Raw genomic sequence first — 22,000 nt, 5'->3', positions numbered from 1 at the left:
CATATAATGTTTTTTTGCTAGCCTTCTGCCTAAGCTTAACTTCTGCTTGACATTTTCTAACTTACATACCGTTCAATCATTCTGTTTCCATTCTCATTGTATACAACTTCAGAAGTATGTAAACTTTACATGTAAGTTACATCGTAATGCATCGGAATGGAGCTCGTCTTGATTGGCCTTATTGGCACGTGTGGTTGGTTCTAGCGTGCATCCACCGTGAGAACCCACATCCCAAGCCAGAATTATTGTCTCAGACACGGCTGTAGTAAGAGTCCACCTATCTTCCTTTCGAGTTCCTCAACCTGGTGCATTTGAGGTCTTTTCAACGGAGAAAACTCCGTCCCTAGGGCAGTTCAAAAGGCGCCTTTCTCTTGGGCTCCACCCTCCTCTGCAAAATCGACAGCGATACCCATTACCAACCTAACAACGACGAAACACTCAGGAAATTAAAAGACATTCCTCATCAAGAAAACGCTGGAGTCTTCTCATTTGAAGCAGGGTTCCTAGAACCTCCCGTCCCCCCAATTTCTTATGATCAATTCCAATTATCAAAAACACTGCTGGAGTAATTGCTTAGGTACTGAGATAAATTAACACAATCACTGAATTTTCCGGGTATGTCCACTGAAATGAAATCTAGGAACCTGAAATTTACCATTGGGAGGATTTTTGGATTAGAATGTAATACATTCTTGCTTTCTCTTTTAACAGGGACAGTGATGCTAATTATTGGACTAAATATGCTATTTAGTCCTAAGAAAAGCCTTGACTTTCTTCAAACAAAAAACAGTCCTAAAGTGCTTTTCAGAAAGAGTGAAAAATATATGAAACTTTGTAAGTTTTGCTTTCTTTTTTAAAATCACTTAATTGTAATAACATTTCAAACATGTATGAAATTAAAGAGTATAGTGCACCCCCATATGCCCCTTTCACCCAGTTTCAATAATCATTAATATTTTGCCAGTATCCTTAACAGCTGTCTTCCTTACTTGTTGTGGTGAAATACTTTGAAGCAAATCTCTGGTAGCCTCTCATGTCAAGCACAAATACTCTGTTGTTAGTTTTGCTTCACTTCTCATGTAGATAAGATTATTTAACAGGTAGAATTTCCAAGATGCTTTGTTCTCATTAGAACTATTTTCTATTTCAAACTATTTATTTCATTTCTTGTTCTTTTTTGGGAGCTTAAATATGTTAACATTGGGAATATTGATGAACTGGAAGCTCAAACATGAAGTTAGTTTACTATTCAATCTGACTGATTTCAAATGAACTACATTAAATAGAAATGTTTATTGAAAGGATTGCATCTGCAGGCAGTGTATTAGGATACAATGCACTACCGAACTACGTAGCATTATGTCGGATGTAAAGACGTGTAAAAACGGGTCTCCACTGTCAGTGACTTGATACTTGTATAAAGAAGACAAAATATTACAGTGTGAAGAGATAGAAAACAAGCTAAATAAAGTTTCAATGTATTTCTGAAAGAAATGCCACAAAGCAGCACCACCATTATGTAAACACCTTCATACTGTTCCATCATAATTTGAAAAGATTGTACTAAAATTTAGGGGATATTTTCAAAATTTAGAGTTTTGTTTTATTGCTCTTATGTTTTAGGTAGGTCTCTTAAACTAAGATCTGGCAGGTTTTATTTGCTTATTTTTAATACTTTTTTTTAATGTTTATTTTTGTGTGAGAGAGAGAGAGAGAGCACAAACGGGGTAGGGCAGAGAGAGAGAGGGAGGGACAGAATCTGAATCAGGCTCCAGGCTCTGAATTGTCTGCACAGAGCTCGGTGCAGGGCTCAAACTCAGGAACCGTGAGATCATGACCTGAGCCGAAGTCAGATGCTTATTTAACCAGCTGAGCCATCCAGGCACCCCTTGTTTGTTTATTTTTAATCCTGACAATCTTTGTCTCTATTGTTGCTGTTGTTGTTAGTAGTAGTAGTAACAGTATTAAGAACCAGAATTCTTTAGTTCATTCATCAAATTGAGGCATTTGGAACAGTTTATTTACAAAGTTATTTAGACAGTTTTGTGTAATTTTTAAAAGTGGACTTTATTTTTTAGAGCCATTTTTGGTTGGAGCAGAAAGTATAGAGGTTCCCCATATACCCTCTGGCCCCACATACACACAGCCTCCCCTACTACCAGTAACCACCAGAGTTTATTATTACATTTATCATAACTGAGGAATGTATACTGACACATCACTGTCACCCAAAGTCTCTAGTTTACTTTAGGGCTCACTCTTGGTATTGTATGTCCTGTGGGTTTTGATGAATGTATAATGAAATGTATTCACCATCATAGCATCGTACAGAGTAATTTACCGCCTTAAAATTCTGTGCTCTGCCTGTTCATTGTTCCCTGCCTCTACCAATGGCAACCACTGTCTTTGTCTTTAAAAAAAAGAAAAGAATAGACTATTTTTTAGAACAGTTTTAGATTTACAGATATATTGGGCAGGAAGTATAGAGTTCCTTCTCATACACCCCCTCACACCCCCACCTCCACAGTTTCCACCATTATTAACATCTTGCATTAGTGTGGTGTATTTGTTACGACTGACGAGCCGATACTGAGTCCATAGTTTACATTAGAGTTCACTCTCTGTTGTATGTTCTGTGGGTTCTAACAAAGGTATAATGACATCTAGCCACCATCACAGTATCCTGCAGAATAGGTTCGCTTCCTTAAACCTCCCCTGTGCTGCACCTGTTTATCCTTCCCTCCTTCCTCCAAACCCTGGCAACTACCCATCTTTTTACAGCCTCCATTGTGCCTGTTCTAGACTGTCAGTCTCGTCTTGTAACTTGAAAATGTAGTTTATTTTTGTTGTGATTGCTCATGCATTATGATTTATTTCTGTCATCTTACTTTGCTTTTTCTACTTTAAGTAGATTTCCCCCTATTTTTCTTCTTGCTTTCTTTTGCATTGATTGGGTTTTCCTTTTCTCTTTTTCTTATCCTCCGCCTTCCTACTCCTCTTTCTAGTTTGGAAATTATATCTTCACTTTCTGTTCTTTTAGTACTTGGTTGTTATTTTTTTCCTCTGCACATTAAAGATACTACTCTGTTATCTGGCTTTAGGTTTTGCTATTGGGAAGTCAGCTGTCGGTGTAATCTTTGCTCCTTTGGCAATAATCTGTCTTTTTTGCCTGGCAGCGCTTAACGATTCCTCTTTGTTTTGGTGTTCCAGAGCTTCCCTGTGATATGTTGGATGTGGATTCCTGCTTCTGCACTCCCCCTCCCCATCTTCCCTCCACCTTGCTTGTTAGTGTTTGGACTTTCTGAATCTGAAGAGTCATGTCTTATATCACCTGTGGAAAATTCTCAGTTTTATTTCTGCAAATATTGCTGTTTTTCCATTCTTTCTCTTTTTCCTTTTTGAATCCAGTTGGACTGTGTTGGATCTTCTTATTATCTCTCCATGTCCCTTAACCTCTTCCATATTATCTACCTTTGTTTTTAAGCCGTCCCTTGCACTCATTCTCTATTCAGCTTTGTCTGCTGCTACTTATCTTGTCCACTGAGTTTGTAGTTTTATTTCTAGAAGTCTATTTTATTTCTTCACACATGTTCCTGATCATCCTATTGAATAACCTCTTTTATTTTTCTAAACCTGCTAAGCATGCTTATTTTATATTCTGATTCTAGAAGTTTCAACATCTGAAGTATTTGTGGGTTTGATTCTACAGGATTATTTTTTTCCCTGCTGGTGTCTGCCCATGGAGACTTGTTGTCTTGTGTATTATTTCTTGTACATACTTATGATTTATTTTTACCTGAAGCTCATGGTCCTTGGAACATTTCAGGGAAGATTCCTTGAAGCCTGAGTTTCAAGTATGGGTTGTACATGCATGTTGCATATGAAAATTAACCCAGGAATTAGACATTTCTCCTTTGCACAAAATCCTTGCCTAATAGATTTAATAATTTCATAAAATTATTTTTTATTCAAGTATGATTAACGTACAGTGCTATATTAGTTCTAGGTGTACAATATAATGATTTAGCAATTCTTTATATTACACAGTGCTCATCACAAGAGTATGCTTAATCCCTTTCACCTATTTCATCCATCCCCCACCCACCTCTCCTCTGGTAACTATCAGTGTGTTCTCTAGAGTTGAGAGTCTGTTTTTTGGTTTGTCTCTTTTTTCTTGATTTGTTCTTGTTAAATTCCACATGTGAGTGAAATCATATGGTATTTGTCTTTTTCTGACTGACTCATTTCACTTAGCATCAAACCCTCTACATCCATCCATGTTGTTGCAAATGGCAAGATTTCATTTTTTTTTTATGGCTGAGTAATATTCCATGGTGTATATATACCACATCTTCTTTATCCATTCATCTATTCAAGTTGGTACAGCTACTGTGGAAAATGGTATGGAGGTTCTTCAAAAAATTAAAAATAGAATGACCATATATATGGTCCAGTAATTCCTTTTCTGGATATTTACCCAAATAGAATGAAAACATGAATTTGGAAAGATCTATGCACCCCTCTGTTTATTGCAGCATTATTTATTTATTTTTAAATTATTTTTTAAATGTTTATTTATTTTTGAGAGAGACAGAGTGTGAGCGGGGGAGGGGCAGAGAGAGAGGGAGACACAGAATCCAAAGCAGGCTCCAGGTTCCGAGCTGTCAGCACAGAGCCTGACACGGGGCTCGAACTCAAACCGTGAGATTGTGACCTGAGTGGAAGTCGGACGCTTAGCCGACTGAGCCACTCAGGCGCCCCTATTGCAGCATTATTTAAAAAATTGTTTATAAAAAGACAAACTTAGTTTCTTTTAAAAAGTATTTCTTCTTTTTGTTTAGTTTTGTGGCTGCTTGTTGGTGTGGGGCTACTGGGATTAGGACTACGGCATAAAACCTATGAGAGGAAATTGGGCAAAGGGGTAAGTAATGAAAAATTTGGATATAGAATGTTATGTGTTATGTACGTATATGCATACATTTGTACACTTTATCATTGTGTTTGAACTGTAGATCTGGATCTCATGACTTCAGGGCCCTGAACCCCATTTCTTTAACCCTTAGGTCATAGGCTAATTATATAATGGAATTATTTCATGAAGTTGGGTTCTTGGGACAGGATAGACCCATTTATTAAAGGCAAGCTGCTCAAAATTTTGTTGTATGATGTTATCTTTGCCATTCTATCATTTAATATATCTAAACTATGAAGTAAAGAACTACTTTATAATGGGCTTTTTTTTTATGGGCAGATATTGCTGAAGGCAACAATATGAGAGCCTTTGATTTAAAAACAATCTTCTAGATAATTCTTGATTTTGAAGATTATGGGTAGTTTGTGTATTGATGAGTCATGGAAGTTTTCCTGTTCTTCCTTTCCCTGCTTGCGGTCGACAGGTTTAAATGTTTTATTGTCCCCTTCTCTTCTAGACAGGTGGGTAGAAGAGAAAGTAAGTTATTGCTGTGTTGTGCTTGCTTTCTGCGCTGATGAAGTGTGATGTGTTTCATAATGCAGTTAGAATTACAGTTTTGGCTAAGACAGAATTTGAGGGTCAGCTCTGAATTTTAGTAATCTGCATCAACCAGGCAAATTTTTCATGAAAATAAAAAGCTATACTGAGCACGGAGAGCATGCTTCTCCTATTTACCTTTGCACGTCCAGCACCTGACAAAGTGCTTGCCACACACTCAGAACTCAGTAATGGTTTCTTAGTAAGTGAATAATTCATTACGTGGTCCCTTTCTTTTGTCCTTTGTTACTTGTTATCATTGCAGCATGTCGGTCAAATGAAGATACCTAATCTTCCTCTTTTCAAAAGGAGTCATTTCAGTTAGATTTAATACCTGTTCTTTTCATTCCTTCCTTCCTTCCTTCCTTCATTCATCTGATAAATGCATACTGAATGTCTCCTGTGTGCCTGGTTCCCGGGGTACAGACATAAACAATTTGGACAAGACCCCTGCCCTCATGGAGTTTACATTCTAGTAGGGAAGAAAGACGGTATTCAGAGGAGGAAATAGACTGTCACTTTAGATCAGGCTGCTTGGAAGCAAAGAGGATTAGGGAGTAGAGAGTAACTGGACTGGGTGGTTAGAGAAGGCTGCTCTGAGGAGGTGATATTTGAGTGGAGACTTGAAAGCTGAGATGAAGCCAGTTAATCACAGAGCTAGGGGTAAAGGATTCAGGCAGAGGGCACGTGTGTAAAGGGCTGAGGGGAAACGGGTGGGGCATGTTTGAGGCCACCAAGGTGGCTGGTGCAGCTGAAGCTTGGTGAGTAAGGGGAAGAGTCATAGAAGATGAGGATGGGGAGGCCGGGAAGGGTCACATCATACAGGGCCTTACAGAGCACAGTGAGGTGTCCTGATTTTAGTTTTCTTTCAGTGGAAGCCATAGAGTATTTCAAGCAGGAACATGAAGAAATGTGATAGCAGGTTGGCTGCTCTGTGAAGAATGGATTGTAGAGTAGAGACAGGGAGATAAGTGACAAGGCATTTTCAGTCATCCAAGAGAGAGACTATGGAGGTTTGGATGGGTGTGGTGGCAGTGCCATTGGAGACAACTGGGCAGACTTAGAGGATAGACTTGACCCTTGAACAGTGTGGATTTGAACTGCGCTGATCCACTTACATGCAGATCTTTTTTCAATCAGTATACTGGAGGGGCGCCTGGGTGGCTTAGTCGGTTCAGTGTCCGACTTCGGCTCAGGCCATGATCTCACGGCTCGTGGGTTTGAGCCCCGCAGCGGGCTCTGTGCTGACAGCTCGGAGCCTGGAGCCTGCTTTGGGTTCTGTGTCTCCCTCTCTCTCTGCCCCTCCCCCACTCACATTCTGTCTCTGTCTCTCTCAAAAACAAATAAACATAAAAAAAAAAAAAAGAAAGTATACTGGAGGTTTGTGACAGTTTGCAAATACTTGCAGGCCACCCACACAATGTAGAAATAGTGAAAAAATTAAGAAAAAGGTGTGTTGTGAATGTGGAATATATATGTAGAGACTAGTCTGTTTTGTCATTTACTACCAGAAAGTGTGGGTAGGTTTATTATCAAAAGTTACAATGTACCAAAACTTACACACACACACACACACACACACACACACACACACACACACACACACAGACTGTACCTGGCTCATTTGCAGTGGAGAGAAATGTAAACATAAAGATGCAATATTAAATCATAACTGCATCAAATTACCCCTAGTCCATACTGTACTACCTCACCTCCTGCAGCTATCGTGGTGAGCTCAAGCATCGTATCAGTTTAAAACTCGGTGTGATGCTGATCTCCAGGTGAGCAGTTTGTCCCTAGTGAATTTCATATTACAGTAAAAAGTGATCTCTCGTGGTTCCCAGGTGGTTTTGATTGTAAACAATACTGTAGACCTTGAACATCAACATGGGACTCATATGAAGTGCCTCTAGTGATGCCTGAAGTGCTCCCAAGAAGCAGAGAAAAGTCATGACCAGAAAGCGTTGAATTGCTTGATATCCTGTAGATTGGGGTCTGCAGCTACATTCACCAGCCGTCTTGACATAAAAGATCCAGTGTAAAAAGAAAAAGGAAAAAAGAAAAGGAGATTCATGAAGCTGTCGCTGTGGCCACACCAGCAGGCATGAAAACCTCACACTTTTTTTTGCGAAATACCTTTCTATGTCATACTGAAAATGCAGCTTTTAGGTAGGTGCGGGATTGCTGTAAGAGAGGCATGCCTATAGACTCCATTATGACTTGAGAAAAAGCGAGATCATTATGGAACAACTTAGCGCGAAAGGCAGGGGAAGGATCTAAAGCTGGGGAATTTAACTTTAGAAAGGTTTTGGCTTAAAAACTGTCAAGATAACAGGAGAAGCAGCTTCCGCCCACCAAGGGGCAGCAGAGAGTTCCCAGACCCCATTAAGGAAATCATTGAGGAGAAAGGATACTAGCCTGAACAGGTTTTTCTTGCAGAGGAAAGGGCCCTATTGTGGAAAAAAATGCCACAAAAGACACCTGTTTGTATGGAAAAGAAGCGAGCACTAGGATCTAAGGTAGGAGGGATGTGCTAACTCCACTGTTCTGTGCAAATGCAATGGATTTATTATCAGGGCTGTCTTTATCTATAAAGCTGCTAACCCTGAGCCTTGAAGGGAAAAGATAAACACCAGCTACCAGTCTTTTGATTGTATAACATGGAGGCCTGGACAGTGAGAACCCTTTTTCTGGATTAGTTCCATTAATGCTTTGTCCCTGAAGTCAGGAAGTACCTTGCCAGCAAGGACTGCCTTTTGTAGTTCTTTTGATATGAGACAATGCCCCTGACCACCCAGGATCCCATGAGTTCAACACCAAAGGCATCAAAGTACTCTACTTGCCCTCAGGCACAACTTTGCTGATTCCGCCTCTAGATCAGGGAGTTCTATGGCCCTTTAAGGCTCATTACACACAATATTCTATGAAAGAATTGTCAGTGCTGTGGAGGAGAGGCCCTGACAGATACAATATCATGAAAGTCTGGAAGAATTATATCACTGAAGATGCCGTTGTTTAGAAGAAGTCATGAAAGCCATCAAGCTCGAGACAATAAATCCCTGCTGGAGAAATCCGTGCCCAGATGTTGTGCCTGACTTCACAGGATTTATGACAGAGCCAATCAAGGGAATCACGAAAGGGACTGTAGATAATGGCAAAAAAAAGTGGAGGCTGAAGCGTTTCAAGGTACGGATCTTAGAGAACTTCAAGAGGTAACAGACACCACACCAGAGGAATGAACAGATGACCCACTGGAGATGAGTGCTTCCAAACCAGAGCCAGATGATGAGGAAGATGTAGAGGAAGCAGTGCCAGAAGACAAACTGACATTAGACAGTCTAGCAGAAGGGGTCCAATGATTCAAGACTGCTTTTGACTTCTTTTACGACACGGACCCTTCTACCATAAGGGCACCGAACCTAAAGCAAATGGTGGAAGAAGGACTGGTACCATGTAGAAACATTTTTGGAGAAATGAAAACGCGAAAGAAGTCAGACAGAAATTACAGTGCATTTCCAGAAAGGTATACCAAGTGTGCCTGCTCCTCCTGCCTCCCCTTCCTCTTCCTCCACCTCTTCTCCTCTGGCACCCCTGACACAACAAGACCACCCGCCCGCCCCTTCCTCTTCCTCCTGAGTCTACTCAACGTGAACACAATGAGGATGAAGACCTTGATGATGATCCACTTGCACTTTATGAATTGTAAGTAATCATCACGCTGTACACCTAATAAATCTGTCTGTTGTGTGTGTGTCTTTGTGAAAATCTACTACCTGTACAGCAAGAACTGTTTAGACATTTGGTGTCCCTGTCATCAAAGTATTCACCATGCAGAACACTCTGTGCAAGACTCCTATGGAGGTGGACAGCCTATCCTTACGTAGGCATAAGGTGAGTGTATGTAATGCAAAATTAATCACGTCTTAGTTTTCCCACTGTTTTATAACTCTGCTTTCAAAGAATTATATTAGCATACAGGATGCCTCTCTCTTATCATTGGAGAAATTGTGTATCAGCCTATCATTACAAGACAAGTGGTTAAAAAAAATGGAACAGTGTTTCCAAAATTGCATTATAACAATGACTATAATACTGTATGCCATAAAAATTTTATAATGATTCATTCATTAATTGTATAGGCTAGGCTAGCATGAAGCTGTCATATCGATTATACTAGGTTACCATAAAGCAAACATATTGCTGCTTCTTCATTATCAATGCATGAATTGTTATAGCTGGAAGTAAATATGAATTTCTTTTTCACATCATCTTTTTTTTTATTTAAAAATTTTTTTTTAATGTTTGTGTCTGAGACAGAGAGAGAGCATGAATGGGGAGGGACAGAGAGAGAGGGAGACCCAGAATCGGAAGCAGGCTCCAGGCTCTGAGCTGTCAGCACAGAGCCTGATGCGGGGCTCGAACTCACAGACTGTGAGATCGTGACCTGAGCCAAAGTCGGTTGCTCAACCAACTGAGCCACCCAGGCGCCCCTCACCTCATCTTTTCATTTTTGATGTCTGCTGTTAGTAATATGTATAATACCTATAGTGTTTTGTATCATATAAGACCATGTTGATATAGACACTGACACAAGATTCATCTTGTAAACAGATGATACAAACTTACAGTATCGATAACTATGGTACACTACTGTAAATATGTCTTGTCTTCCCTATGATTTTCTAAATAACATTTTCTTTTCTGTAGGTTATATTTATTATAAGAATACATTACATAATACATGTATATAATGTATAAAATGTGTGTTAGTCGACTGTTATGTTATTGGTAAGGCTTCCAGTCAGCCGTAGGCTATTAGTAGTTAAGGTTTTGGGGAGTCAAAAGTTATACATGAATTTTCAATTGTGCAGGGAGACAGAGCCCCTAACTCTCGTGTTGTTCCAGAGTCAAAGGTATTCTGAAAGAGTTGACAGGATTTACTGATGGATTAGATGTTGCTCGATAAAGAGAAGGAAGAAATCAAGAATGACTTTGATGTCTTTGGCTTGAGCAACTGGATGGAGGGTGGTGGCGTTTACTGACATGGGAAGAATGAGAGAATAATAGGTTTTGGAGTGGTGAAATCCAGAGTTAATTATAGTTACATAGTTACATGAAAAGGGATAGTTTAATGAATATAATCATGCCTCTTGAAATCCCTGATGATGGCTCCTTTCTCTTTATATGACATTCACTAAACTGAATAATTTTCCTTGTATGAAGATGAAAAGCCCAGCTTACTGCTGGTAGCATACCGAGTCACCAGTGTTTACATGGTGGCATTCCGTTGCAAGAGGTTGCTACTTAAATCATCCTCCCAACTTCAACCTGTATGGTTCACTCGAAGTTGCTTTTCCAGTTGCGGTGATACATTTGTTCTAATGCAGCCATACTATTTCTCAGGATCCCTGTTATAGATCAGTGAGGTATTTGCTTAAGATGGATGGTGAGGGTTGGGCAGTGATTCTCTGACTGAGCCCATGAGCCCAAAAGATGAACTCTCAAAGGCGGCTGTGCTCCTGAATATTGGCTTTGTCAGTGCCGTAGAGGAGTAACAATATGTATAATTCAGAATCAGCAGGCTGCTTTACAAATACGTGGAAGGACTCTGTATATCCCTCTGTGATCTCATTCTTCTCCTGTGCAAGGGTTACCTCTGTCTGGAATATGGTGTTTATCATTTTTCATACATTTCTTTATATTGTGCTTACCTATGAGATAACCCCAGGCAGTATCGTTTGTTCCGTGTTTTCAACTTCACCTATATGACATTTGACATATACATTCTGCAACTTATTACTTAAAATCACTTTTATGAGATTCATCCCTGACTCATTTATTAGGGCTGGGTAGTATTCCATTGTAGGTCTGTGACACCATTTATTTATCCATTTTCCTATTTTTCCTATTGAAACAACAGCCAGGTTGCTTCTAATTTTTTGCTATTATAAATGATGCTTATTATAAATGCTCACTTTCCAAATATTCCTTCTCACTTCCAAGCTTAAGCTGGAAGCTCATAGAAGATTAATTATTAGAATATCACCTAGCAAATAGCTCCCTGTTTTAAGAATTAAATGTGGGAAAATTCACCAAGAAAATTCCTTTGGTGAAATACGAATTTTGGTAGAGAGAGGTGGAGAAAGCTGGGTGATTGGAACCGCCATTGTTCCTAGTCATTGTAAATTACCATTAAAATTACTCCTTAGGGACCAGCCACAGAGGTCTCTGCTGCCATCTGGCCTTTTCGGTTTGGCTATGACAATGAAGGATGGTCCAATCTAGAAGGATCGGCTCAGCTGCTCAGTCAAACAGGTAAGCCTTTTACCGGAATTAGTTCCAGGTTTTGAGAAACCACTGCTGTTATTTTTATTCTGAACGAGATCATAAGGAACAGGAGGAGGCTTTGCTGGATCATAAACTAATCTCGTAAAAAGGCTTCATTTTGGTAGGCAGCTGCAGAAGGATTAAGCTACCATAACCACATCTGTCTTTGAGAGCAGTCAATTCAGTTGATCCTGAACAAAGCCTCACACTGAGTATCTGAAGGGAATTCTTGTCAGGCCCCTGCTCCAAGAGATACTCTTCCTGGTGCTTTCTTTTGCTTGGGTACCCACTGTGGGGGACCCGAAAGCAGTCGGATCAAAAGGCAGAATGGGTCAGAGTGAGGGCTCATTTGGGAAGCACATTGCTTTCAAGAGCCTAAAGGCCAGTTTTTAAGTTTCTGTGCCCTGGGGTGCACCTCTTTGTATGAAGAATCCTTTAAAAGGTGCGGGTATTTGGTTCTTAGATCAACTTTGTGGAATGTGGAGCAAGGTTCGTGAAGGTCTAAACTGTTCTGGTTGCTCCTAATGATAAGTATGTCCCCTGAGACATACTTATGCTGAGAGTCTATATGATTCTACTGCCAGTAAGGAATTTCCGTGGCCTTTCTTCTTGACTATAGGCCCTGGGGGCAGCTGGTCCGAGTCAGAGAAAACCAGTAAACTTACTTCTGTGCCAATACCATGGAAGTGTTTTCCCAGGAATAAAATGCCGTTACATACCACTTTGTATTTCTGAACATAAGTTGCGTATTTGAAACAAACATTATGCTTATTTGAAATCTTGGGAAATCTCGGGAAAGATGTTAAAAATATTTGAAAATGTAAAAGATACATTTTCATCCTTTTCTGTGTTTTCTCCAGGTGTCCCATGTTTTAATTACATTCTAAACATGGGAAAACTCCTCTTATGGCTCAGGTCTGACCCATTTCACTTTAGTGACTCATTAGAAACTACTTTGTTTTTTGATTTATGAGGAAAGGCAAAGGGTTGAAGAAGAAAGTTTTACTGTTTTTGCACAGCTGTGGTTAATCACTACATACTTTTTTTTTTTTTTTTCTGAATAGGTGCAGATTTCATAACAATTTTGGAGAGTGATGCTTCTAAGCCCTATATTGGGAACAATGACTTAACCATGTGGCTAGGGGAGAAGTTGGGTTTCTATACCGACTTTGGTCCAAGCACAAGGGATCACACGTGGGGGTGAGTGTACTTTGGGAACACAGCCCTGAAGACCAGGAAGCTTGGGCTTAGAGCGGAAGGTTGATGTTCTCATTCCTTTGTCCTCTGAATATGCCTTAGGGGTGCTGCCTGGGAGGGATGAGAAGGTGCCGAAGATAGGATAGCGTATTCCGTGATCGTTTTTCATGGTGGCCCGGCTGCTGGATATTTTCAGTTCTTCAGCATTATAAACCATTCGGTGTAGGAGCTGAGGTTTATAGCGCTAAGCGTGTCTGACCTGGATGCTGTCCTCACAGGGCTTACATTCTGGTGTGAAGAAACAGAAAATCAATATGTACACATGGAAATAAATAGGAATTTGAAATCGTGATAAGTGCTATGTAGAAAAGGAACATGACTGGGTAGGAGGGGCAGGGGATGCTGAGGGATGGTCAGGAAGGTCTCTCTGCAGACTCACCATGAGGAGGACCCAGAACCTAGCCGTGGGCAGTGCTGAGGGAACTGCCAGTGCAAAGACTTGAGGCAGGGTTAGGCTTGGTGGGCCTGAATGTGGGGACTGAGGGGGAACCAGTAAGAGATGAGGTCAAGGGCAGGCCCCTGATCTTAGAAAGTCACATAATCCCTGCTGGGGACTGAGGAATTCAATTTTGACGGGAAGCCATTGGCTGCGTTTTAAATGGGAGCCATCTGATCTGATTTATATTTCAAAAAGATCCTTCTGGCTGTTCCTAGAACAGCTTGTTGGGGGCAAGGATGGGAGAGAGCAGGGAGACAGGTGATGAGGTAGGTGCACTAGCACAGGTGAGAGATGGCAGTAGGAGCCGTGGTCATGGGGAGGAGGGGGGTGGGCAAATTTAAGACCTACTTTGGAACAGAGCTGACAGGACTTACTGATGGTTTAGATGTCAGGGGCCAGGAAGTCATAAAAGACAACATCTATGTTTGTTACCCAAATACCTGATAGGACATGTTGTTGTTTAATGGGACGGGGACAACTAGGCAGAGCAGACAGATTGTGCTAAATTTGAGATGCCTCTGGACAGTCAAGTGACATCTAGTAGGATGTTCTGTGCAGCGTGGAGGGCCAAGTGGGACAGGATAAGCTGGACATGTGCACAGATTCAGGTGACATCACTGTAGAGGTCATCCTGTTGGAGGGGCTCCATGAGGGGCCAAAGAGAGTGCATGCAGCCAGGGACCAGGGAAGAGACCTGGCTGAGGTCTGAGCTCTGCTCATCCTTTTTATATATAGTTCTTTGACGTAGAGTGAGGTAGAACATGTTTTCATATCTTTTTTGGACAGTTTATAATTCCTAATTTTGTAAATTGTTACTTTGTGTCCTTGCTGGCAAGATTGTACATTCCCAAATGTGTTGATTAATATTAGAACTATTTATGCAAATATGTTGCCAGAGTATCAACTTAAGGAAAATAGATTTTGTGTATTGCTAATTCAGCCCTTTTTGTGTCTCCATAGTATTTAATAAAACAGAGTTGATGGCATTGTGCTTAGCGACATAAAGAGACATGCTAAATAGCAGAGACGCAATGTATTGTCTCAGACAGCCATATTAGTGCTTTGAGCACATCCCTTTTTAACACATGTGCTTAGTCCTGTCTCCATGATATGGTGGGACCAATAATGATGCACATGTTTCTTTTCATTCCAATGCAGGATTATGGTTTTGTCCCGATACCCAATTGTGAAGTCAGAGCATCACCTTCTTCCATCACCAGAGGGCGAGATCGCACCAGCTATAACAATGACTGTTAACATCTCGGACAAACTGGTGGATTTTGTCGTGACACACTTTGGGAATCATGAGTGGGTTTCTTTGGTCTTTCTAATAGTACACAAATGCCAAGAAATATTATTAGTACATTACTTTGATTTCAAAGCAGTGACTTTTCTTTTTTTTTTTTCCTCCCAAAGTATTTTTCCTTATGTAGCTGGTTTTAAAAAATGAAGCATAAAACATTTGTGGGTGGTCCTTAGAGATGGTACGGGGCAGCAATGATGGCTGTGTTAGCCAGCAATGGCCGAGCAGGTGCTGTGCTAAGTACATTATTGCATTTAATCTTTACTCTGTATAATGTTAGTACCATTATAGCCCCATTTTACAGATAAAGACTGTGGACTGAGAGAGGTTAGATGACTAGTCTGAGAGTGTCACCCAATGAGGCATTAGGTAGACCTAACTCAGAGCCTGCATGAACTTGGGACCATGTGGTAAACCGGACTACAGAAAAATGAAATATTCTTTTCCTACAGGATTATTACAGTTGGAAGTACTGTTAGGATTTGAGGGTACTAAATGATACTCCGTTTTCCTCATGTTTTCAGAGTCCACTGATGGGTAGGTAGAGGAATTTGGCAGGGACATCAAAGTATCTCTTAATTCTGATAAATTTATGTGGATGGCATGGCTTAGTTGTGTCTATGTGCACCTGCTAATTCATCCGCCAACAATACATGAAACTGCCCCAAAGCAGCCGACCCACCAGCAGGTGCAATGTCTGCCTTGTCAAACTCTCCCCTTGGTAGAGAGAATATCCCAGAAATACCCTGTCTGCAAACTGGCAGGCTCCAAGGAGAAGAGAGAGGAAGGACTTGAGACAAGCATGCCCAGTTAATTCTGCCAAACTCAACTAGTTAGGAAAGTTTTCCCCAAGTGTAAAAGGTGGGAGATAGAGGCCAGACATGGTTTTCTAAGCAAGTCCTTCTATAAGGAGACATGAGGAATGGGGAATGAATTTTATCCCCAAAAGATAACATTTACAACCAGTGACTTAGTACTGAATAAATCATGAATGATGCTAACAATGTAATATAAAAGCAAAGATAAAAGTATATAATTCGTACTCTGCCATACTAAACATTCTGTAATAATAATTGAAAACGGTAACATAAAGTGCTATAATACAGGGCATATAGGTCCTATCCACGTTCATGACAAGAGGCCACAGAGCTTTGAAGTGACATACAGTACATTAGAACAACATGGTTGTACTATAAGTTTCACCTAAACAAAACTAATGTGTCTGCTACCTTTATTTTCCTGTTACCTCACTTTTTTCTCACAGCATCATGTGGCTCTGTGAAGGTATACTTGAACATTTTCTGAACGAAATCAGACTTAGCAATATAAACAAACCATCCAAATGTAATTATGTGAACCATTCACTCACCAGACTCTTGCTTGTCTTAGAAATAAAAAAGGTGTTCAGAGGACAGATGATATAGATGATGGTCCATGTCTCTTTAGAAAGCTATTTGAAGAAATGCCTCTGTTTCTCTCAATAATTTTCATGTAGCAAGCACAGGCATTCCAAAGTCATTCCACTGACCTTAAATTGCCCTGGGTTTAGCTTTTAAAAAATAGCACTTTTATGATTAAAGTTGCAAGGTCTTAACCTGAGAAACAGTTGAATAAAGTCCTTCCCATTTTTCCTTTGCTTTTCCCCCTTGCCCTCTTCAACCCCCTCCAACCTCCAACATGTAAAGAATAGACTTGAAAGAGAAGACTAAAGATAGCCCTCAGAATGTGTTTGGAAAAGAGGAGGAAAGGATTACCTTTTCTAACTTTCTATTAACTACATATTTTTAAAAAAATTTTTTAAACTTCGAGAGCAAGCACTAGCAGGGGAGAGGGGCAGAGAGAGAGAGAGAGACAGAGAGAGAGAGAGAGAGAGAGAGAATCCCATGCAGGTTCTGCACTGTCAGCACAGAGCCAAACTTGGGGTTTGAACCCACGAACTGTGAGATCATGACCTGAGCCAAAACCAAGAGTTAGATGTTTAACCGCTTAACCAACTGAGCCTTCCAGGCGCCCTCTATTAAGTGCATATTTAAAGCTCTCTAATCAAAACCACACTTTTCACATGTTCTCACTTATTCACTTGATTTAATAATACACACACACACACACACACACACACACACACATATACAATGACAATGACAGCAGTGACAAAGCTAGCTAACATTTACTGAGGACATGTAGCACCAGGCAGGGAGGCGGTGTGTTTGAGTGGTTAAAAGCATGAAATTCCAGAGCTTGGAATCAGACAATCTGGTTTGAGTACTAACTGAAGGTGTATCCTTCACCAGGTTATTTAATCACCTTGGGCATCAGTTTTCTCATTTGTAAATCAGGGGCAATAATCCATTATAGGGTTCTTGTGAGAATTAAATATTATCTCATGCAAACTACATGAATACAGCAAGTGCTCCATTAATACTGGCCATTGTTATTGAACCAAATCAGATAACCCTAAATGTAAGGTCTGTTGGGCAGCTAAAAAAAGAATTCATCAAACGCAGATCAAGCATCTGCCGTGTCCCAGGCACGGTGCTAGTTGCAGTCTTTCCCCTTAGAGCCACAGTTCTGTGTCACTCCTTAGAAGCCCTGTCCGTGAACCCTGTAGCCTTCCAACAGGTGACATGAAGATGTTCATACATTGAAGGATTTGTGAAGCCATCATTACATATTTTCATTTGCCTTTGTTTTCTACAATACTAGATACAAAATTCTTACTGTGAATAAATATTTAGAGATTTCGTTCGCTACTGATTGTGGCATATAAACACGAAGTCATATTAGGAATGAATTACGGAATGCTTATGCATGTTGTTAGCTGATTCAACAGGATTTTTAAAATTATTGACTACACAAATACCTCTTTACAACCAATAAATAGGAAATAGCAGCATTCCTTAGAAGCATTTAGGTATACACCATAACTAAAATCAATGTTATTTTATGTAATTAACTGAGCCACCAGTTCATCACCACTTTGTTTTCTGTAACATCATAAATGTGCAAAGAAGAAAGAGTGCAGAACCGGTAGTCTGTAGTTATACTTTTGGCCCTGCTGTAACATAACCTCAGTGAGTTCCAGTCCTTTTATTTCTGAATTGGATGAAATTATTTTTTCCAGCCCACATTATAGGGTTTTGGGGCTGATCACATATTAACTGATAAGGAAATATAAAATGTGTTCTCTCTCTTGCTCTCTCCCTCTCTCTCCCCCATCTCCTTTCCTCTCCTTTCTTTATACTCATACATATACTATTTATATTTATTATCATCACTGGATAAAATTTATCGACTGAGAAAATATGAAACCAAATTCATAGATTATTTTCCAATATATAGCTAATATATTTGCATGAAAACACTACCTATGGTACAGTGACCTTGGAATTCTCTAATGGTACAGTGACCTTGGAATTCTCTAGACCAGATTTGAATCCCAGTTGTGTGTATCAGAAGGAACAGAATTCACTGCAGACCTAAAAAAGGGACTATTTGCCAAGAGGCTGGAAGGATCAAAAGAAGAGATAAGAGATACATAGTATTCAGGAAGAGGGGCCACAGGCAAAAAGAATGCAGCTAATGGGGAAGAAATACCACAACTTCTCTCTCCTTTTTATCTCCTACTCGTGCCTGTAGTTGACCAAACCTAACTGGAAATCAGCAGGAAAGGGAGCCCAGGACATGAAATCTGCCTGGGTTAGCTTCTCAGGGCACAGAGAAGGACTGAGAACAGATCCAGACAGGGCAGTTGGAAAATAACCATAGGCGTGTTACTTAATCTCATTTAAAAATAGAGCTAATGATGAGCACTGGGTGTTGTATGGACACCAATTTGAAAATAAATTATATTTAATATATTAAAAAAAATTGAGCTAATGCCTGCCTCGCAGTTATTGTGAATATTCAGTATCAAAGATATTTAATAAATGGTCATTCTTTTCACTCTTCTATTTCTTAAGGCATCTTTGAATGGTACTCAGCTGTCTATACATTCTTATCTAAGCTTAGTTCTGCCTTCAGATCCTACCTTCCTACATCAATGATGTTTCTCCAATATTCTCAGTACTTGGTGATGTCTGTCTGCCTTTGTCACTGTTTTTTGTCTGTTTTTTTACTGAACAGTCATTTATTAGCTACTTTTCTCTATAAATGCCTGTGTTGGTTCTGCTGCCTATTTGCTCTTGGATCCATTCCTGGCTCGTGTCCCTCTTGGCTACACATCACAGGGAACCACATTTCCCAGAGTCTGTTGCCTTCTGGCTGCTGGGTAGGTTTAGCTAATGGAAGACATTAGTGCAAGGCTGGAGAGCAGGAGGAGGAGAGAAGAAGAGGTGTTTCTCATTGTCTCTCTCTGCTTTCTCTATTGTTTCTGGCTGCAGCTGAGTCTCTCCTGTGACTCTAACTCCTCCTTACATAGCCCCAGCAACCTCTGGGCTGCCTCCTCCATGGCTGGCTTGCAGACGCTGGGAATATCATCTCCTATTGTTGTACCTCTAGCCCAACAAGTGGTACTGGTTGCTAAACTCTGGTTGCCTCACTGATTCCTGTTTTGCTTCCTATCAGCTAGGTAACCAGTTTCCTATATTAAATTCACCCTGTTTGAAACACCTAGAGTGGTTTCAGGTTTCCTGGCTGGATCATGTCAAATATGATATCCCTATTTTTCCCCAAACAGACCAACTGTAAAACTCTCAAAAGCATGATGTACCTACCTAATTATCTCAGTTACACATCAGCGGTGCTTAGACTAATAGAAGCCTCATGTTTAGCCAGGATTTGACCAGGAGAAACTCGGGAGGCTTTTAGTAAGTGTTCAGTCGATGGAGCTGAGTAGGTTACATAAGCCTGGTGTGCTCTGTGAGTGTTAGAATTCTCTCTCTTACCAGTACCTCTTGCTCTTTTTAAATTCTATTTTATTATTATTATTATTATTATTATTATTATTGTTATTACCTCCTAGTCTTTAGCTGTAATACTGGTGATCAGGTCTCAGATTACTGACATAACGTCTTCTGACGAAAAGTTGAGCAAATGCTAGTTTAGAATAGGTATTTAAATCAACTTGACTCCAACTAGTTTGTGGGGAGAGATGATGTTCTTAGTCCAAAGTCTGTCAGCCTACCCAGCTGAAGCACTGGGTCTCTGTCTTGTTCATTGGCATAACATTCAGTCATTTGTCCCAAGTAGGAATCACTCGGGTTGTGTACTGTTTGAAGACCCTCTTTGGGAACTTAGATACCTAGTGCTTTTAAAAAATGGTCTCGCAAGTACAATGACGAAGTACATTTTTTTAAGAAGTACATTTTTTTTGCATTTTAGAGATGACCTTGACAGGAAACTTCAGGCTATTGCTGTTTCAAAACTACTGAAAAGCAGCTCGAATCAAGTGATATTTCTGGGATATATCACTTCAGCACCTGGTTCCAGGGATTATACACAGCTCATTGAACACGGCAATGTGAAGGTAACATAATCTTAATAGGATTTCTGATTTCCTAACTAAAATGTTTCTTCTTCACGTTAAAAAAAAAACCCCAGTGCAACAATTTAATATGTATTCTGATTATATACTGCTGCGTAGAAAACCAAGAAACGTAGGGGCTTTAAACGGCAGCAGTCCTCGGTTGCTCACAGATCTGCAGTTTGGACAGGGCTGGGAGGGCATAGCCTATCTGTGCTTCATACAGAGATGTGGCTCAACTGAGGACTGGAGGATCCACTTTGCAGATGACTCACAGGGGGCAAGTTGCTGTTGGCTGTTGACCAGGAGCCCAGTTCAGGCTTTGGGTGCGGGGTCCTGGGTTCTCTCCATGGGCTAACTTGGGCTACCTCCCTGCAGATGGCTGGGTTCTCAGAGTGTGTTTCAAAGAGAACCAGGAAGAAGTTGTATTGCCTTGTATGACCTAGCGTTGAGTTACATAGTGTGACCTCTGCCATCATCAGAAGCCTGCTCACATTCAAGGAGGAGAAACAGAAATCCCATCATCTCCATGGGAGGAGAATCAAAGTCACATTATAAGAATACCATATGGAAAGTGGGTTATCGTAGCCATGTTTAGGAACTATAATCTGACACATTATGCAAGTTAATTATGATGTTGAGTGTAAAAGATAGAATGAAATATATAGAGAGGCTGGCTGATCAGCCATATAGGGCCTCACTAACTGAATTTAGTCCTTACCTGTTTGGGTCCAAAACCTGAATTTGTCAGTGTACCCAGATATAATCATGCTCTGGGGAACTGACACACAAATCAAATCCTTGAGACATACATACACTAGAATGCTAATAAATGCAGTGACTTATAATGAGAAATATAATTGTTATATTCCATTAAGTCCTGTGTAGATTTCTTGGTCCTTTACCTTTTGTTTTCAATTTCATCTTCTTGAGATATTTGCAGAGAAAAAAGCTTACCTATTTTACCAAGTGCTTGGAAAGATATGAGAAAGAGCATAGTATGAATAGGGTTTCTACTGTGGCTTAAATAGCAGAGAACTGTATTTCTTTTTTTTAATTTTTATTTTTCTAAACATGTTTAAAATTTTTTTTTGATTTTTATTTTTGAGAGAGAGAGAGAATGAGAGAGAGAGAATGAGAGAGAGAGATAAAAACGTGCACAAGCAGGGGAGGAGCAGAGAGAGAGGGAGACCCAGAATCCGAAGCAGGCTCCAGGCTCCCTGCTGTCAGCATAGAGACTGATGTAGGGCTCAAACTCACGAACTGTGAGATCATGACCTGAGCCGAAGTCAGATGCTTAACCAACTGAGCCACTAGGGCCCCCCTTATTTATTTATATTTTTAATATTTAAATTTTTTTTTGAGAGAAAGAGACAAAGCCTGAGCAAGGGAGGGACAGAGAGAGAGGGAGACTCAGAATCTGAAGCAGGCTCCAGGCTCTGAGCTGTCAGCACAGAGCCTGATGCGAGGCTTGTACTCAACAACCACGAGATCATGACCTGAGCTAAAGTCGGATGCTTAACTGACTGAGCCACCCAGGTGCCCCTTAAATTTTTTTAAAATATTTTTTACTACTGTATTTCTTTATGTAAAATTCTGGGCAGGTGATCCAGTCCTGGTGCACTCCATGGTTTCAGGAATGTGTTCCTTCTATCCTGTGGCATCACTTTACAAGGTTTTTATTCCCAAATTTGCCTCATGGTC

The 22,000-nt window shown here is 40.3% G+C and overlaps 1 protein-coding gene across 1 annotated transcript in view; it reads left to right on the top strand.

Annotated features, from left to right (window-relative positions):
• CWH43 (cell wall biogenesis 43 C-terminal homolog) overlaps positions 1-22,000 on the top strand; it is a 56,268-nt gene that overhangs the window by 21,046 nt on the left and 13,222 nt on the right. The window contains exons 8-13 of the mRNA XM_042982742.1: positions 712-834; positions 4,842-4,921; positions 11,719-11,824; positions 12,901-13,036; positions 14,691-14,840; positions 20,155-20,299. Of these exons, the coding sequence (XP_042838676.1) occupies positions 712-834; positions 4,842-4,921; positions 11,719-11,824; positions 12,901-13,036; positions 14,691-14,840; positions 20,155-20,299 (740 nt within the window). The remainder of the gene's footprint in view (positions 1-711; positions 835-4,841; positions 4,922-11,718; positions 11,825-12,900; positions 13,037-14,690; positions 14,841-20,154; positions 20,300-22,000) is intronic.

Source organism: Panthera tigris, chromosome B1, assembly GCF_018350195.1.
Source record: "Panthera tigris isolate Pti1 chromosome B1, P.tigris_Pti1_mat1.1, whole genome shotgun sequence".
NCBI classification, from domain to species: Eukaryota; Metazoa; Chordata; class Mammalia; order Carnivora; family Felidae; genus Panthera; species Panthera tigris.
The sequence above is the reverse complement of the archived record's forward strand: the minus strand, read 5'-3'. Positions and strand labels throughout refer to the sequence as shown.